Source organism: Mauremys mutica, chromosome 1 (assembly GCF_020497125.1).
Source record: "Mauremys mutica isolate MM-2020 ecotype Southern chromosome 1, ASM2049712v1, whole genome shotgun sequence".
NCBI lineage: Eukaryota > Metazoa > Chordata > Testudines > Geoemydidae > Mauremys > Mauremys mutica.
Window position 1 is genome coordinate 291,946,047 of NC_059072.1, and position 19,056 is coordinate 291,965,102.

Below are 19,056 nucleotides of genomic sequence, written 5' to 3' on the forward strand. Positions count from 1 at the left end.
CATTAATATTCATTTGCAATATATTAGATTTGATTATTTAGATGTAAACATGAACAAAACATGGAGTTTTTCAAAATTCATTTAAAATAAATGTGTTTTTCACTGCTTATTTGGCCTTTGGCGCATTTACTTAATGACCTTCATAGGAGTTTTACCATACATACTGTAAACCGATTTAGAAACTAATGGGAACCTCCTATAAAGAAAATGTGTGAGTTAATTTAATATTCAAGAAAGTGAAGAAATTATAGCACTTGTCTGAGTGAGGCATAATGCAGGAAAGCACTGTCCGTACTTTATCTTCAATTCCTACCTTTTCACTAATTCTGAGCTATGTGATATGTACAAATAAGAAGTAGAATGACATCTGTTTAATAGCAATTTATAATCAGAATTAAGTCTTGGACTTCTCAGATCTGGAATAGTTTAATGGCAACTCTGCCATCTTATCTTATTCTGTTTTGTTTTGTTTTTAAATTGTGCTAGAAGAGGACACAAGGATTCCTATTTAAACAAACTTGTAGCCAGTTTGGTGAAGTGTTGTATTTATAGGAAGGAAAGTAAGTACAATCAGGGGGAAAAAACAAAATCACTCCTGATCCCAAGAGAAACCAGTGTCAAGGACTTAGCAATGAAAATAAACTCTTGATTTGTAGTAATTTAGCAAACTATTAATTTCATTTATTACATATCTGTAATTTTGCAGGGTTTTCTTACATACACTGATGCCTATATGATATAAGCATAACTTTTTAGATTCCAATTTTTGAAAATCTGATCCCAAAGCTTTCTGATTATATAGGTACACCTCTACCCCGATATAATGCTGTCCTTGGGAGCCAAAAAATCTTACCACGTTATAGGTGAAACCGTGTTATATCGAACTTGCTTTGATCCTCTGGAGTGCGCAGCCCCGCCCTACGCCGGAGCATTGCTTTACCGCGTTATATATGAATTTGTGTTATATCAGGTCGCATTATAAGCTTTCTGATTATATAGGTACACCTCTACCCCGATATAATGCGACCTGATATAACACGGTTTCACCTATAACGCGGTAAGATTTTTTGGCTCCCAAGGACAGCGTTATATCGGTACTGTTACAGAATGAGAGGAGCGTAAAGGAATCAGTCATTTTTTATTCCATAGGGCCAGCTCTATACTGGCCCTGGTCATGGGACAGATTAGAGTAGCATTATTAAAGCAGCAAATTTCCAAAGACTCAAATAATAGATGAGCTATGAAAAAGACACAATAAAACATTGTTTGCATAGAGCCCCACATCTGTGCTCACCATCTTGTTTGTGCTGTTGCAAATACAAGAGTTTGGAGTGTAAAGAGTTGTTTCTTTTCTGTTGTTCGTGTTCTCCATAGAACTGTCTGTTAAAATAGCAGGAACTCCAAAGGGGAAATAGCTCGGAGCATTTTTTTTTTTACAGATTTCCAGGAATGAAGGTGGGGAAAAAAATTGCTGGACGTGCTATGAAAATACTCAAAACCACAGGATATTGTACCCATGGGAGAGTTGAACTACCCCGGTATTAATAAGGAGACTGATAAAAAAATAAACATGGAACTTCAAAGGGATTTTTCAGTTATAGAAATAGAGAAGCCAACAATCTTTTATATACTTTTTAGCATTTTAGAATGTGAGGGAAATGGAGAAGTCAAAGGGTTAAAAAACCTTAACAGAATATTTGTAATTGTTTTCAAGAAAGCAGGTTGTGGGTAATTTAGAAATTTAGGGCTTAGGTGGTGTGACAGTAAGCATCAGAATGCCTAACTTTTTGTGCCTAGAAAATCACTGTGATTCACGAAGCCTGAGTGAGGCACCTAGGCTCTTATACAATGAATGGAAAGAGATAGGTGCCTTAGACTGTGATGCACAAAAGCCAGCATGCTAGACAGGGAGCTGCCTAAGCTAGCTAATGGGAGAGGCTATCCAGCAGGTATGTACTAAGCCCCATTCCTCTCATTTGGATCAGAGAGAGAAAGAGCATGTACACGAATGATTCCGTAGCTTGGTGGTTAGAACACTCATTTGGGTGGTAGGAGACCCAGGATCCGCTGCAATGACTCTTTCATTATTTAGTCACAGTGCAACAGCTTCAACAGGAGAGACGGGGAGCATAGGCGGCGGGTTATGTTCTTTTGTGGTGCCCAAGCTCCAGCAATATTCAGGGGCGGGGGCTCTGCTCCACCAATATTTGGAGCTGGATCTCTCCCCTGGCCCTGCCTGGAGCAGGCCCCGGCCCCCGCGGGTCTCCCCCCCCCCCCCGGCCGCGTCCCTGCCTGGAAGAAAGCGCGCGCGCTTCTCCCGTGCCTGCTTGTGCTGCCCATGTAGCACATTCCTATGCAGGGCCCCGCTCCTGGCAGCAACTGCTGTCTGCTGCCCCAGGGTCCTAGTGCCCCCCAACCACTAATGGCAGGGCAGGCTGCCCTTACCCTGCCCTTCCACCCTAGCTAACCCTGAGCCTCTCCAGCGCCCCAAACCCCTCATCCCCCCACACCCTGATCCTCTGCCCCAGCCCTGAGCCCCCTCCTGCATCATGAACCCCTCATTCTCAGCCCCAACCCTCATCCCTCCGCACCCTAATCCTCTGCCCCAGCTCTGAGCCCCCCTGCATTAGGAACCCCTCAGCCCCAGCTAGAGCCCTCATCCTCCTGCACCCTAATCCTCTGCCCCAGCCCTGCACCCCCTCCTATCCCCAAACACCTTCCCAAAGCCTGCACCCCCTCCCTTTGCACCCCCTCCCACCCTCAAACTCCATCCCAGAGCCTGCACCCCTCACCCCCTTCTGCGCCTAAAACAGGGACTTAGGCACCTAAATCAGGGACTTAGGCACCTAAATCCTTTTGTGTATCCAGCCCCAAGGCCCGATTCTGCAAACGCTTGCATATTTCATTAATTTCATTCAACTCAGTTGAGCTACTCATATGTATAAAGTCACTTACATGCATAAACAATTGCAGAATTGGGGCATTAGAATCCATATCAACTCTGACTTCAGTGGAGTGGCTTCCATGTGACACAGCTGAATTTAGCCCCACGGAAATAGTGCAAGCAAAGAAGCTGAAATCAGTCTTGTATCTCAATTTTTGTTTAAAAATATACAAATGTAACAGAAGCCTGGAACATCTTAAAAGACATACTGATAAAGTCATATCAGACTGCACGTCCACTGGGGAATAGTGCAAGGAGTGAGATCAGAGAGTAAATAGAAAGTGGACACATACAGAGAAAAGCCTCCACTGCTTAAGAAAAACTAAAGAAAGAAAGGAAGGTTGGGAAGGATAGTCAAACCAAATTACTTTGCAGGAGAAACATAATGGGAAGATTGCAGGTAGAATGAGTAAACTAAAGAGAGAATATGAAAGTCATTTGGTATAGGTAAAGAGAAAATGAACCTGAAAATAAGACAGGATTGTTAATAAATGAATTGGTTTCATAATACGCTTTTATGTCATATGATAATTGACATTGGCTGCTGTTAAAATCATTGCTGACCGGAACAGAAAATCCATGATTTTTGAATAGTGTCTGCTTTTCCAGTTCCGCATTTATTCCTTTAGGTGAGCTGTAGGTTTTCCCATTTCTTTCAGGAGTCATGAGAAGATGTTTACTTTGGCTAATATACTGCAATGGATATAGTATTTGGGGTGTATTTCAACATGATTAGAAGTATACTCAAGATAGATTTTGAACTGAAGCCATACTGATTGCTCTGGATGACAGCTTAACATTATAAATCTTGCCAAAGGTTTCAGAGCTAGGAACTTTGGACTGCTATCTAAATTAAAAAGAAAAGGTTCACGTCACAGGCCACTTCTGTTAGAGAGAAACAATCTGACACCCCAACCAATATCAATAAGAATTAAATGAGCCAGCTGGCTTGTGGATTTGGTTAATTCAAAGAAAGAGACAGACAGAAGGAATATGGCAAAGGACTGAAATTGAGTCATCCAGCTGGGAGCAGACCACAGGAAGTTGGAGTCCATGGAAGTTTAATAGTTGTAGGTTAGCGAAGCAAGTTGTAGGAATGGAGTGAAAGAATCTGTTTCAGAAGCATTTGCTCTGGTCACAAATTTCACTGCTTGAACTAAAACACTAAGTTACATCTTGCTACAGTTCTTGGATGTTCCCTTTATCTTTGGCGAATGATGGCAGCAGGAGCTTTCCCCTTCATACGCTCCTGTGCTCGCTGATCTTTTTTTCTGACATGTTCTGATGGGAACTCAGCCAGCTCCAACTCTTGACGCTGTTAGAAACAATATGTTTTTGTGGGCATTTACAGAGATTTGTTATCCTTAATAAGAGAATTACATTGTATCTATAAAGAACAGCAGTAAAATATTTTCCATCAGAAAACACACTGTGATGGGAGAGATACAAGCCCTTGGACTTAAGTTATCAATTATATTTTAGGGCAGCAGGAAAATGGGAGGGGGAGGGAGGTAGCTTTTAGTCATCATGCACACCCAGACTACAAGTAATACTGGAATACTGATTGAACCTTCAAGGGATGCTGAATATAAACTAATAATTATTAAAGTGTGATTGCTGAGCCCAGATTTCAGTGGTTCTATGTGTCAACCAACATACTTAATGGTCTTTTCAATGTACAGTCAAACATCTTACTTAAAGAGTGGGATAGAAACTATAAGTCTTCTGGTCTTCTGTTGTGCATTTAATTATGTTAGTGCACAGAATATCATGGTGATAGATGCAATATAGACAGGTCAATCTCTATCAGTCTAAAATTGTACATGATATAGGGGCTGATTCTGCCACCCTTATGCACGTGATATTGCACCTTATGGAGAAAGATATACTCAGTAAGAGTAAGAATGGTAGCATCTGGTCCATAGAGTTTAAGCACTACTCCTTTTGGTCTCCCCCAGAAATTGAATGGATTGCAGAAAAAAATGCTAATTTTGAGAAGATAGAATTAGTTGAGATAATGCCCTCTTGAGCCATAGCTTGAGCAGATGAGAAGAAGATGGATAAGGTCCATATCATGCTGAGGAAGGGTGCTGATGTATAAAGATATGCTATCTGTTATTTGTGTACTATAAAATCTGTCTAAATAACATTATCCTCCCAGGGAGAGAATTTGCTGCTTTGGCTGCCCATGTGTTATTGTATTTGGACTGTCTCCATGTACAAATGTTGACTTTTCACCAAAATATTAAATCAGTATGAGAGACATGTAAAACATGTAATCCTTATTTATTAACAAAACATTTTGCCAAATCTTATTTGCTCCCCTTCTGTTCTGTCCCAAGGTGACTCTCTCTCTGCAGCCACAATGTGACACTTAAATCCAGGTTAGAGTACTTTTTTTTTTTAAATCAGAATGAACATTAAAAAGGTTGTAGAGCAGTTTTTAAACTAGGAGATGGGGGAAAGCCAACTGCTGCAGAGGAGCGTGTGGATCGGACACAGACTTCTCTTAGGGGAGAGTCTGATGATAGAGAATCTCCAGGTTATAGTCAGGAGCAGAGGAATGAGAAGTATAATGTAAGGGCCGGATCAGATGATAAACAGTCACATAAAAAAGAATCTGGCACATCAGAAAAAGGTAGGCTAATAAACAGGGACAAGTTTTTAAAGTGCTTGTACACAAATGCCAGAAGTCTAAATAATAAGATGGGTGAACTAGAGTGTCTTGTGATAAAGGAGGATATAGATATAATAGGCATCACAGAAACCTGGTGGACTGAGAGCAATCAATGGGACACAATCATTCCGGGGTACAAAATATATCGGAAGGACAGAACAGGCCGTGCAGGGGGAGGAGTGGCACTATATGTTAAAGAAAGTGTAGATTCAAATGAAGTAAAAATCTTAAGCGAATCCACAGGTTCCATAGAGTCTCTATGGATAGAAATTTCATGCTCTAGTAAAAATATAACAGTAGGGATCTATTATCGACCACCTGACCAGGACAGTAATAGTGATGATGAAATGCTAAGGGAAATTAGAGAGGCTATCAAAATTAAGAACCCAATAATAGTGGGGGATTTCAATTATCCCCATATTGACTGGGAACATTTCACTTCAGGACAAAATGCAGAGATAAAATTTCTCGATACTTTAAATGACTGCTTCATGGAGCAGCTGGTACGGGAACCCACAAGGGGAGAGGCGACTCTAGATTTAATCCTGAGTGGAGCGCAGGAGCTGGTCCAAGAGGTAACTATAGCAGGACCGCTTGGAAATAGTGACCATAATACAATAGCATTCAACATCCCTGTGATGGGAAGAACATCTCAACTGCCCAACACTGTGGCCTTTAATTTCAAAAGGGGGAACTATACAAAAATGAGGGGGTTAGTTAGACAAAAGTTAAAAGGTACAGTGACTAAAGTGAAATCCCTGCAAGTTGCATGGACCCTTTTTAAAGACACCATAATAGAGGCCCAACTTCAATGTATACCCCAAATTAAGAAAAACAGTAAAAGAACTAAAAAAGAGCCACCGTGGCTTAACAACCATGTAAAAGAAGCAGTGAGAGATAAAAAGACTTCCTTTAAAAAGTGGAAGTCAAATCCTAGTGAGGCAAATAGAAAGGAGCACAAACACTGCCAACTTAAGTGCAAGAGTGTAATAAGAAAAGCCAAAGAGGAGTTTGAAGAACGGCTAGCCAAAAACTCCAAAGGTAATAACAAAATGTTTTTTAAGTACATCAGAAGCAGGAAGCCTGCTAAACAACCAGTGGGGCCCCTTGATCAAAATTCAAAAGGAGCGCTTAAAGATGATAAAGTCATTGCGGAGAAACTAAATGGATTCTTTGCTTCAGTCTTCACGGCTGAGGATGTTAGGGAGATTCCCAAACCTGAGCTGGCTTTTGTAGGTGACAAATCTGAGGAACTGTCACAGATTGAAGTGTCACTAGAGGAGGTTTTGGAATTAATTGATAAACTCAACATTAACAAGTCACCGGGACCAGATGGCATTCACCCAAGAGTTCTGAAAGAACTCAAATGTGAAGTTGCGGAACTATTAACTAAGGTTTGTAACCTGTCCTTTAAATCGGCTTCGGTACCCAATGACTGGAAGTTAGCTAATGTAACGCCAATATTTAAAAAGGGCTCTAGGGGTGATCCCGGCAATTACAGACTGGTAAGTCTAACGTCGGTACCGGGCAAATTAGTTGAAACAATAGTAAAGAATAAAATTGTCAGACACATAGAAAAACATAAACTCTTGAGCAATAGTCAACATGGTTTCTGTAAAGGGAAATCGTGTCTTACTAATCTATTAGAGTTCTTTGAAGGGGTCAACAAACATGTGGACAAGGGGGATCCGGTGGACATAGTGTACTTAGATTTCCAGAAAGCCTTTGACAAGGTCCCTCACCAAAGGCTCTTACGTAAATTAAGCTGTCATGGGATAAAAGGAAAGGTCCTTTCATGGTTTGAGAACTGGTTAATGGACAGGGAACAAAGGGTAGGAATTAATGGTAAATTCTCAGAATGGAGAGGGGTAACTAGTGGTGTTCCCCAAGGGTCAGTCCTAGGACCAATCCTATTCAATTTATTCATAAATGATCTGGAGAAAGGGGTAAATAGTGAGGTGGCAAAGTTTGCAGATGATACTAAACTACTCAAGATAGTTAAGACCAAAGCAGATTGTGAAGAACTTCAAAAAGATCTCACAAAACTAAGTGATTGGGCAACAAAATGGCAAATGAAATTTAATGTGGATAAATGTAAAGTAATGCACATTGGAAAAAATAACCCCAACTATACATACAACATGATGGGGGCTAATTTAGCTACAACGAGTCAGGAAAAAGATCTTGGAGTTATCGTGGATAGTTCTCTGAAGATGTCCACGCAGTGTGCAGAGGCGGTCAAAAAAGCAAACAGGATGTTAGGAATCATTAAAAAGGGGATAGAGAATAAGACTGAGAATATCTTATTGCCCTTATATAAATCCATGGTACGCCCACATCTCGAATACTGTGTACAGATGTGGTCTCCTCACCTCAAAAAAGATATTCTAGCACTAGAAAAGGTTCAGAAAAGAGCAACTAAAATGATTAGGGGTTTAGAGAGGGTCCCATATGAGGAAAGATTAAAGAGGCTAGGACTCTTCAGTTTCGAAAAGAGAAGACTAAGGGGGGACATGATAGAGGTATATAAAATCATGAGTGATGTTGAGAAAGTGGATAAGGAAAAGTTATTTACTTATTCCCATAATACAAGAACTAGGGGTCACCAAATGAAATTAATAGGCAGCAGGTTTAAAACAAATAAAAGGAAGTTCTTCTTCACGCAGCGCACAGTCAACTTGTGGAACTCCTTACCTGAGGAGGTTGTGAAGGCTAGGACTATAACAATGTTTAAAAGGGGACTGGATAAATTCATGGTGGCTAAGTCCATAAATGGCTATTAGCCAGGATGGGTAAGAATGGTGTCCCTAGCCTCTGTTCGTCAGAGGATGGAGATGGATGGCAGGAGAGAGATCACTTGATCATTGCCTGTTAGGTTTACTCCCTCAGGGGCACCTGGCATTGGCCACTGTCGGTAGACAGATACTGGGCTAGATGGACCTTTGGTCTGACTCGGTACAGCCTTTCTTATGTTCTTATGTTTCTTATGTTAAGTTTTACCTTTAATCAGAAACCAGAATCATATTCCCAAATCTGGACTTGCGGCAAACACCGTCCACATTTCTAAAGGAACTCCCCTCCCACACACCCATTTGTCTAAGTTTATCAATGAAAGTTTATAAAAGTTCAAGCACTTTCTGCTAATATTTGCTGATTTATAAATTTTAAGGTCAAAATGGACCATTTGATCATCCGGGGCTTTTCTACAGGGGGACTTGGAAGTTAATTGAGCTAAACCTAATTAAGAACACTTTAATTCTGAATGAGTGTGTCCACACAGGCTTTATTGTGGTTTAACTAATGCAATTTAAATTCACATCTTTAGTTAATTCTGATTAATTTTGCTGAGTGTCCCCATGTAAACAAGCCCCTGTGCCGAGCTCCTCTATAACATGGGCCATGGAATTTCATCCAGTTACCCCTGTAACAAGTGGGTAGTAAAGAACTGAAAGCAGGTTAGCTACTCATCTGTGATAAATAACATGGTGCTATATGTTTTCTCAAGCTATGTGGCCATGCAGGGAACAAAAGGATCTTGCCCCTAAGGGACTGAAGTTTACGAATCAACCCTTAATCTGAGCTGATCTAATAGCCAAAAACAGTGCCCAATGAACACTGTTAGCAATATCTGTTGTAAAAGAACTGGAAACAAGATGACGATGTAGTTAAACACCTCCATGATACTCTAAGATTCCTTGAAGGAAAGCTATATGTAGTTGGGCATAGGCTGTCCAGATTACCCCTTTATGCATTTAACAGTACAAGTTCCACAGTGCACTTCTTCCCATCTTGTCTCCCTCCGCTCACCCTACACACAGGTGGACTGGGAGTGGGCAGAGAAAGGCAGGTAGCATGGAACTTGCACACTTACCAGTGCAATTAAGGCAGCATGTAATCTACACCTGGTAAAGGAATTACTCTCTTAGACTAAGGTGCGGGAACCTGGGAAATGTGACAGTTACTTCTGCCAAGTGGAAGTGATGCTTTTGGAGTGGCCTGCTACGGTCGTCATATACATGGTCATATTCTGCCACACTTACTCCTCTTCGTTAGTATTTTACTACATGAATAGTCAGATTCCTTTCAAAGGGACTACTCTGTAAGGGTGGCAGCATGTGTCCCTCAGTCTAGCCCAATTAAGGACCAGATTCTGCTGCCAACCTTGTTTGGCTTCAGTAATGCCAAATGGGACTAGCTGTGGAGTACGGTGTCTTTCAGTGTAAGGGTGACAGAAGCTAGCTTAATTACTAATCAGAAAAAGCAACTTGTACAGCATGTGTGTGGGAGTTTTTGTTTTGTTTTTTGGAACATAACCTAGGATTCAAGAAAGCACTTTCACATTAATTCTTTAATTAATTGAAGAGAAAAATATGTCAGAACCATCTTTGTGTTATAAACCATTTTCTCTCTTTTTATTGTATACAATAGGTGCAAAACCTTCATGGAATGCAGGAAAATCAGTTCTGTAATTATAAGTGGAGGGGGCGGAAGGTTTTATAAAACTTGTAATATGTTGTCTCTTCAGGAAAGGTCATTTAACAATGCAGCATATGAATGTGTTGCACAGTCAACAAAAGGCTTTCTATATCCAAGGTTAAATAGAGCTGAATTTTGTTAAAGGTCTGGTGTGAAAAGATGAATAAATATGATTGTATCAACTTTTAAATGCAGCTGTAGCCTCTCATTAATTTGAATGGAAAATTGCACAAGTCATTAATAACAGGTTTTGTATGCAGGGGCTTCATAATATTATTATTGAGTGAGACTGGTGAATCACACAAACAGAAACATGAAGACTTACCTTAAAATCCAAATAAAACCAAGCATAAGCATAACTGTACACAAACAGATACATATTACAAAACACCTCCAAGGCTGTTATACTCGCAATCTTATGGAGACCATTAGACATTAAGATGAAGACAATAGTAAGTGGAGAGCACCATAAGTGGGCAGTGATGAGCTAGTTACCACCTTCCTGTCATCCCAGTGTTCCAGCTAGGGGTTGGTATGACCATCTTTGTATTGCATCCCTTTTCCTTGCATCCTCTACACAACCAGGACCATGTATGATTTAGGTCTAAGCACCCTGCCCATATTTGTCATTCTGGGGGACCATAATTAAGGTTCCAGTTACTACCATAGGCTATTTGCCTCATACATTTCCCAGCAGTTTTGATACGTAAATGTGGTTATTCCATGGTTACAGGTATTCCAAAATCCCCTAGGAATTCGGTATTTCAACGTTAAACTGCCCTTTTTTTCTTTTATTTGCTTATCACAATATACATATTGCTAAATCTTATGACCCTAGGTCAAGTACTTTATCTAGGCCTCATACTTTTGAAATATCTACAACAAATACTTTTACATTTGTTTTCCCTTCTTACATTACAAGTCTAATGGCCTCCATTTTATGATCTTAAAACATTTTTATGTGTTTTAACACCTGATATATAGTTTAATCTTGTATAATAACTTTCCCTAAGATCAGGTCAGGGGTAAAGGGTGAACACCATGTTCATCACTATACCTAACAGCAGTGCATCCTGGCTAATGGATCCTAATTCACAGAGGAGGCTGAAAAGCATCTGAGTACAACTTAACTTGTGGTCTTGACTCTTTCACATTTAAAGAATGAGCCTCCGGCTTTGAGCAAGAGAGTTTTGAAGGAGCCAGTTGAAAAGCAGCTGGTCAACGTGCCAGGAGCTAGTTGCTAATTGCAGCAGTTAGTTAATCAATGAAATAACAGTTCAGCTTCTGGGTATAATAAAATGAGATAAAAGACCACTCCGAATTTCCACATTAGGGTATAGCCAACATTTGACTGGCATTTAACTGCTTGCACCTGTCTCCTTTTGAGGCAGCAAGCCATGCAGTTGCCTGACAGCTATTAACAGAATAAAATAATAAAAAAGGCTTTAGGGGGGGCATAAGATCTGATATCAATAGTAACAAAGACAATTTAAGGGAGTGTTTGTTATGTACTTTTGTGTTTGCTTTCAAAACATTTAAATCCAGAGACAGATGGCTTGTACAGTTTTATCAGCAGTTGTGTCATTATGTATTCAAGCAGCCAAGACTGATAACCGGGCTCATGCATTACAGATTGTTCAGAGAACAAATACTTTGAAAAAAACGTATCAATAAAGTACTTCAGTGTGGAAAAACTTGATACAGAGATTCCAGTGACATTTTTTGGAGAGAAAGGAAACAAATTAATGCAATTATGAAATTAAAGCATCAGGAATAGGTTTTTAAGTGGTGTCATTGTTTGCAGTAATGAAGCAAGTTTAGAAAATCGGGTGAAAGCTATTGTTTGGTAGTGGTGGAGAGGAAAGATAATTACCAGTAAGTCAACATTGTGCTTTCTCAGTACAAAGCAGCTAATGCTACCATCCTGCATATCCCAACAGGTTCTTTTCCCCATCATACTGTTCATGATTATTTCACTTGTGCCATTGAATACTAAGAAGACTCTTAAGAAGGAATGAACTGTCTTCACAGAGAACATAATTACACAAGGCAGGAGCTGAAGAAAACCATGCTACTGTGTTTTATTTTTATTGTGCTGAGCTCATATTTTCTCCAAAATTAATTATTTTTTCTTCTAAATCACATGCATCTTGCATTAGGGAATTTGCAGAGCCTCCAAAGCATCATAATGATTATTAGTAAGATTTATTAAATGCATTGTGGTTGCATCTAAATGCCCTAATCAGAGATCATGATGCCTATGATGATAGTCACATGTACACATTATACATGAGATTGTCCTTGTCCCAGATTGGAATATACTGTTATTCCGTTAGTGTGGTATTAAAAAATATTGTCTATAATCTGAAATGTACCCCTGTAGCATCACTTCAAACAAATGTAGCATCACTTCAAACAAAAAGTAAGACACTGCTTTTATGCTGTGATGCCTTAAAGGCAAAGTATCAAAATGTTATTTGCTGATTAACAATTATATAGAGTCCTTCAAGGCGTTTTATCTAATTATTCCATAGTTATCCTCAGAATTCTCTAGTGAGACTGGTAAACACTCTCTGCATTTTACAGACTGGGGAAACTGAGTCAGAGAGCATCAGTTACTTGTTCCAAGTCTACAGTGGGAATGAGTATTACAGGAGTCCTCCTTTCTCCCAGGACTGCACTGTGAGTGCTAGAGCCCAAACTCTGCTCATATATTTGCAGGTGAAACCCCACAAAGAGCAAGATTTGTCCTCTACAGAGAGGACTATACCCCTGTCAGGCTTGTCTGCATTTGAAATTTATAGATAGGGACAGCTGAGAACAAAAACACATCCCTCTTTGAAATGAATTGGATTGTGATAGTCTTTTGGAGAGTCAAAGTAAGAAAGTGACATTTGGCTAACCAGAAATATGAGAAATGCCCCTTCCAAAGTGACCTGAAGAGGAGCTCTGTGTAGCTCAAAAGCTTGCCTCTCTCACCAACAGAAGTTGGTCCACTAAAAGATATTACCTCACCCACCGGGTTCCTCCAGAATAAGTGATTATCTCCACAGCACCATCCTGTCTCTGTTTATAAGACAGCCCCTTGTTCTTAGTAATAGATATTTAAATAGTACCTTTCATCCAAATATTTCAAAACAATCCATAAACTTCACCCACTTCAGAGGGAATCCATTCCGAGATTTACTGTATTATCTCTCTAGGACTCTTACTAAGGAAAGCTAAACACATGAAGTAAATCTCTCCAAGTTTAATTTGACATGGCTTATAAGTCCACATGCATATTTTGTCCTAAGTAAAAACAGCTTATTACCCATTTAAATTCTGAACTCAAATGATTGCCATATCTCTTTGAATTTTATTTTATTTAGCTAAACAGGGCACCATAACAGATCCACTTCATGAGTGTGGAGCTGAGGGTTCTCTTGTTAACCTGCTATTACACTGCAAATTGGAAGCCCAGGGTGCATGCACTGTATTTCTTGAACTGTGTCACTCTGTGGTGAAGGCTTTTCTTTGTGTATTGAAAGTTTTAATCCCTGCCAAACCTTTCCTCCTTGGGTCAGCAAGATAGCATTTTACTGTGTGATCAGGCCGGTTGGAAAGAGTTTTGCCATTTCTCACTTTTTTCCTGTGAAAATGGGAAAAACCTAATTAAAATTACATTTCTGTTGTCAGCAGAAAAAAAAAATCAGTTTTTAACCTATAGATAACCTTTGGAAATGTTAACAATATACTAGGATTACTTCCTTTACTTACTATAGCTTTTTGTACTAAATACTTGCCTCAATTTGATTATAACTGTATAGTGCTGATTTCAAAGAGGGGCTTTTATAGAACAAGAATCTCTCTCTTCCCATGAATTATCACAGCTCTTATTTTAAACCTAAGCTTATTGGCTCTCCTTGAAATTTGTGCTAAACTTCTGCTTTGCAGTCACTTTTTTTACCCTAAATTATTGCAGAACTGATTATTTCATCTTATATTGCCCCAATGTCATTGGGTATATATATTTCTTAAATTATTCCAATTGCTTGTACAAGGATTGCAGGAGCTTCCAGTCATGGCTCATCTAGTTAAATAACATCATTACTTTTGTTGGCCATAGTACCCAGAATCTACTGTTAGATACTAATATGCAAAAAGGGTTGTTCCTGCCCCGGTAACCTCACAGTCTAAGAAAAGATATACAGAGGTAAGGATAAAGGAAACAATAGTTGACATGTTTTTTAACAAAATGCATCTACATTATATTTGCTAAAACTGAGTCTAAATGCCGCAGATGATTAACATGTGGAACTCACTGCCATAGGATCTCATGAGGACATTAGTTTAGGAAGATTAAAAAACATTAGCCACGTTAAAAGGAATAGCAGCTACAGTTAGACTAATTAGGATGATCTGGGGATTTGAAAATAAACCTGCTATGCTGCATTTGCTGCAACTGAAGAGACTGAAATCTCCATTTTTGCTGCAGCGCAAACATCTTCATTTAAATATCTTCAGTGATAATTATGGGTCCAAATTCACAATTATAAAGGTATCTTTGTGCTGACACAGCCCTGACAGACTGTTTTTTCTGTGCTCTGTATTTTTCATCTGATTAATGCTAACCTTCATGACTTCAGCATTCATGCCTATCTGGTTAATCTCATTCTCAAAATCAATCCATAATTTCCTTCCTGTCACTTCACTGTTTAATCAAGAAAAAATGCTTCTTAACTCTTTGAATGCCTGGAGGTCTAGACTGATGATTTGCTCTGAAGTCAAGGAAAGGATTCCCCATTGAAGGTCTTCATCAAAATCATCATATATCTAGCAAGGATCATGACCAAGCATTGGTCATTAGGTGTATATATTCTCAGATGTTAAGAAATAGGTAACAAAAACATGTGGCAGTTTCAGTCTTTTGGAACATCTTACCCTATGTGTAAATCCAGTCTGATCAGATCAGTGACTCAGCTGCAAGTTCACTCACTTAGAAATATGTTAAGACTGGGGAGAAGGTCAGCACTTTCTGGAGATATGGGTGACTTGTCCACTGAGCTGATAGTCAGGCCTCTGAAGCAGGCCAGTTATGTTCTCCGTAGTGGGTGAAAGATGCAATGGATCTTTAATATGCATAGCATATTACAGACTGCATGGTCCATCGCCTGTGGTCTCATATTCATGCATGTAAGAAAACCATAAAAACGCAAGTGAGTTATGGAAGGTTCACATTGTGGGTACCCTTTGATTTATGTAGTTTTACAGCAAATCATTGAGATGTGTATTAATGTCCAGTGGGACTAATGTGTTTCATCTATTTAGCGTACCAAATGGGGATCTGTATGTAGCAAGTCAATTTGACAATGGTACAGATTTTCTCATCTTCTCATTCTGTTTACTTTGTACCATTCAGGTGCTGCAGAATGGTAGGATCTAGACCTCTGGCACACAGCAACCTCTGGCACGCGGCTCGCCAGGATAAGCACCCTGGCGGGCTGGGCCAGTTTGTTTATCTGCCGTGTCCGCAGGTTCAGCTGATCACGGCTCCCACTGGCTGCGGTTCGCTGTTCCAGGCAAATGGAGGCGGCAGGAAGCGGCTGCCAACACATCACTCGGCCCGCGCCACTTCCCGCAGCCCCCGTTGGCCTGGGATGGCAAACTGCAGCCAGTGGGAGCCGTGATCAGCTGAACCTGTAGACATGGCAGGTAAACAAACCAGCCCGGCCCACCAGGGTGCTTACCCTGGTGAGCCACATGCCAAAGGTTGCCGATCCCTGATGTAGACCTAAGTAGCCAGCTGAGAATTCTCTAACATTTCTGCTCCTACATCCAGGGCCCCACCTGGAAATTGCAGGCGAGATGAGAGCATACCTGGGCTATGCCAATTCACCCCTGGCATAAGGTCTCATAGAGAATCTGGGTCAATGTGTTTGCTCATCACTGTTTTTCGTCTGCCCAAGTGTTTACTTCCTTAATAAGGAATCCTTAAAAATTTGATTGGAACTGATTCATATCCGTTGTCTGAGTCTGTTGGCTAATGACTAATTTATCCATCATTCCCTTTTTGAGGAACAGGGAAATATACAGGCAATGACACAGAAGATGTTTTGATCACAAAAGTCACATTTCACCAATGACCTTAATAACAGATAACCACTCTCTATTAGCATGCCAAGTATATTTTGACACTGTGACATTAACATAATGTCACTTTTTTAAGTCAGTGGTATAGTTGGTTGTAGGGTTAAGAACATTGCAATTACTTTTCCCATTTTAGCAAATGTCAGGAGTACATGCAGCTTTGATAGCAATATATTCAAAGTGAAAGTCTAACACTATTTCTTTCTCTCTTTTTTGTTTTTTTGTTTGTTTTTCGGTCTCCTTTGTTGTCTTCTGCAGATGGGCCTCTTGGTCCACGAGGATTAGCTGAAGCTACAGAGATGTGTACTCAAGAATGCCTGGTTTTGGGTCACTCAGATAACTGTTGGATGCCTCCCAGCCTGGGTCCATACCAGCAGCCAAAGTCTCCTCTCTCCACCTTTGCACCTCAGAAAGAATGGGTTAAGAAGGACAAACTAGTGAATGGACACACGTTGACAAGAACCTGGAAAGAAGATAGCAACAGAAACCAGTTCAGTGACCGAAAGCAGTATGGTTCTGGTGAGGGCCATTTCAACACTGGCAATCACATGACTGACATTCCTTTGGCTAACTTGAAGTCTTATAAACAGGCCTCAGGACCTGCTGAGAGTCCAAAGGAGCACCAGCTATAAGAAATGGCTACTTTGGATCAATGACTTTAGTCTACTTAGACTTGCTAATACTGTGCGTGTGTGTGTGTGTATCAGAGCTTTATGTACTGGGTAGACCTCTAGAACTATGCTTCACATAGCAGAGATATGCATATCTTTGTGTTAGCCCAATGGAAAGTATAATGTTCTGCAACACAAAAGAGTGTTTCTACTAGTTGTGTGGTTTTGTTAAATAGACATGATTAAACTCTGCAGAGATCTCTCCAGTTTGCAAATATCCTTTTTGTTTGTTTGTTTTTTGACCCTGGACTGCTGCTACAAACAACAGAAGATGCATTTGGAGAGTGATAGACCAAGAGAGAGAGTTCAGTGGATTATAATGATTGAAAAGCATATCCAGTTAGAAAATTGTGCTCTTGCTGTCATTGATCTGTGCTGGGACTGCTATACTTGATATCATACCGCAAACAAAACAACTAAAACTATAAACATTAAACCTATTGTGCTATTAACAACATTAGTGGACACTTGTAAGTCAATCAGTGTTCAAAATACTTGTAAATAGGAACAATTATTACTAACAAAATTTGTGTACTTATAACGTTCACCTAAAAGGATACTGTAGCATAATTCTTTGTTTCACAGTTGCTTTTTACTTTCTTTCATTTGCTTCCTGTTGTTTTGTTTTTAATTTAAGTGATGGTGTTTCTGTGTTAGTAGTCTGTCTGACACACAAAGTTCCAAGGAACTCAAAACACTTGTGTTTAAAAAAATAAACCAAACAAAAAACCTCTTGTTTCTGTTTAACAGCAGATGATGCTGGCATTCTAGTAAGCAAAACTGTTTGCAAATATTAAAAAACAAAAGGATTTACGCAAGGGCTTTAAACTTTAATAACTTTAATTTCACTTCCATTCTGTTTTGCAAAGCAGGGGAACTTAAAAAAAGAAAAAAGAAGTTAGCTATGTGGGTGGTGGCAAAGGAGCGTCAGATGGCATTTATTTAGGAACTCTGATCAGTTAACTGTCGTCTCACAATTAATGAAAAGTAACATTGAGCTAATTTGGAGTAGAAGGAGGGAAATTTGGAGAAACAAAATACAAGGATCATTTTCTTTCCAATTGGGCAAGTGTGTGTCTATACCTAAGACAGTTTGTATTGCTGAAAAAGCGGCATTTGTGTTGATCCTCATCTGCGTTAATGTTGTAGTAACACAAGTGTTTTTAGACCATAGCCACAGAATATTTAATGTGTTGTGCCTTCATGATGTAACAGAGCATTCTCCTGGTAGGCTAGTTGGGGAAACTAAGGGTTAAAACTCTAATTATTGCTGTTTAACTGTTTGTTATCATAGTTGGTCAATGCCTGGCAGGTACCGGCGTCATGTCACTTCAGTCAAACCAGCAGAGTGACTCCTACTATTAATAAGATCTAAGTTGCACGTAAAACAAATCCAAAGCTGGACATTCTTAGGCGGTTTTTGTTAAGGCATGACAGATGATTTAAACAAATAAATAGCATGCAGAAAAAAAATAAGAAAAAAAAAGAAAAAAAGAAAAGAAAAAAAGCCCTTACAGAAAAAAAAGGGGAAATTATCTTATGCCACAGTTGATCAATCTTAAAATAACAAACTTAGGTAATCTGAAGGTTAATATGTTCTTACCAAAAAAAAAAAAAGTTTTTTTTTGTATATAGCAGTTCACAGTTTTTTTCCTCCACAGTATAAAGACATAAAATGGGTTAGGGGTGCATTGCTTATTGCAGTACTTATGTCAGTTTGTGAGGGGTGTTTGATGACTTTGACAGAATAAATATCTAAACAGTTATCCTTGTTACTGCTTTGCCAGTTCAACGTTATTTACAGTTATTCAGCTCTTGCAATAAATGTTCTGAATTCCTGATTGTCTTGTGTTAGTTCTTGGGCAAATGCCTAAGGGACTTTATTCCCATTCATTTCCTTTGGTGGTGTTGGTGGTTCATTATGAATATATAAGTTATTCTTCTAAACATATCGATTTGGTTCACCTAGTCCTGGAGGAAGGTACATAGAGAAAATTGCAAACATTTAGGGCCTTATTCAGCGACTCTTATGGTGAGTCGGACCTCACTGAAAAAGAGTTCTGTAGAACTTCAGGAGCAAGGTACCACTTACCAGGAGTTAAGGGTGTCAGCATCTGCCCTACTTTGTTAGGCAAACCTATGCACACAGAGTAACCAGG

At 39.6% G+C, this 19,056-nt stretch overlaps 1 protein-coding gene across 3 annotated transcripts in view; it reads left to right on the forward strand.

Moving 5' to 3' along the window:
* PCDH9 (protocadherin 9) overlaps window positions 1-18,706 on the forward strand; it is a 904,685-nt gene extending 885,979 nt beyond the window's left edge. The window contains exon 3 of one of the 3 annotated variants that reach the window (XM_045011849.1): window positions 16,485-18,706. In XM_045011849.1, coding sequence (XP_044867784.1) covers window positions 16,485-16,858 — 374 coding nt within the window. In that variant the 3' untranslated portion in view covers window positions 16,859-18,706. Of the gene's footprint in view, window positions 1-1,439; window positions 1,517-16,484 lie in introns of those variants that run through there. The other 2 variants (XM_045011856.1, XM_045011868.1) reach the window with 2 other exon arrangements.
* Window positions 18,707-19,056: the final 350 nt, after the last annotated feature.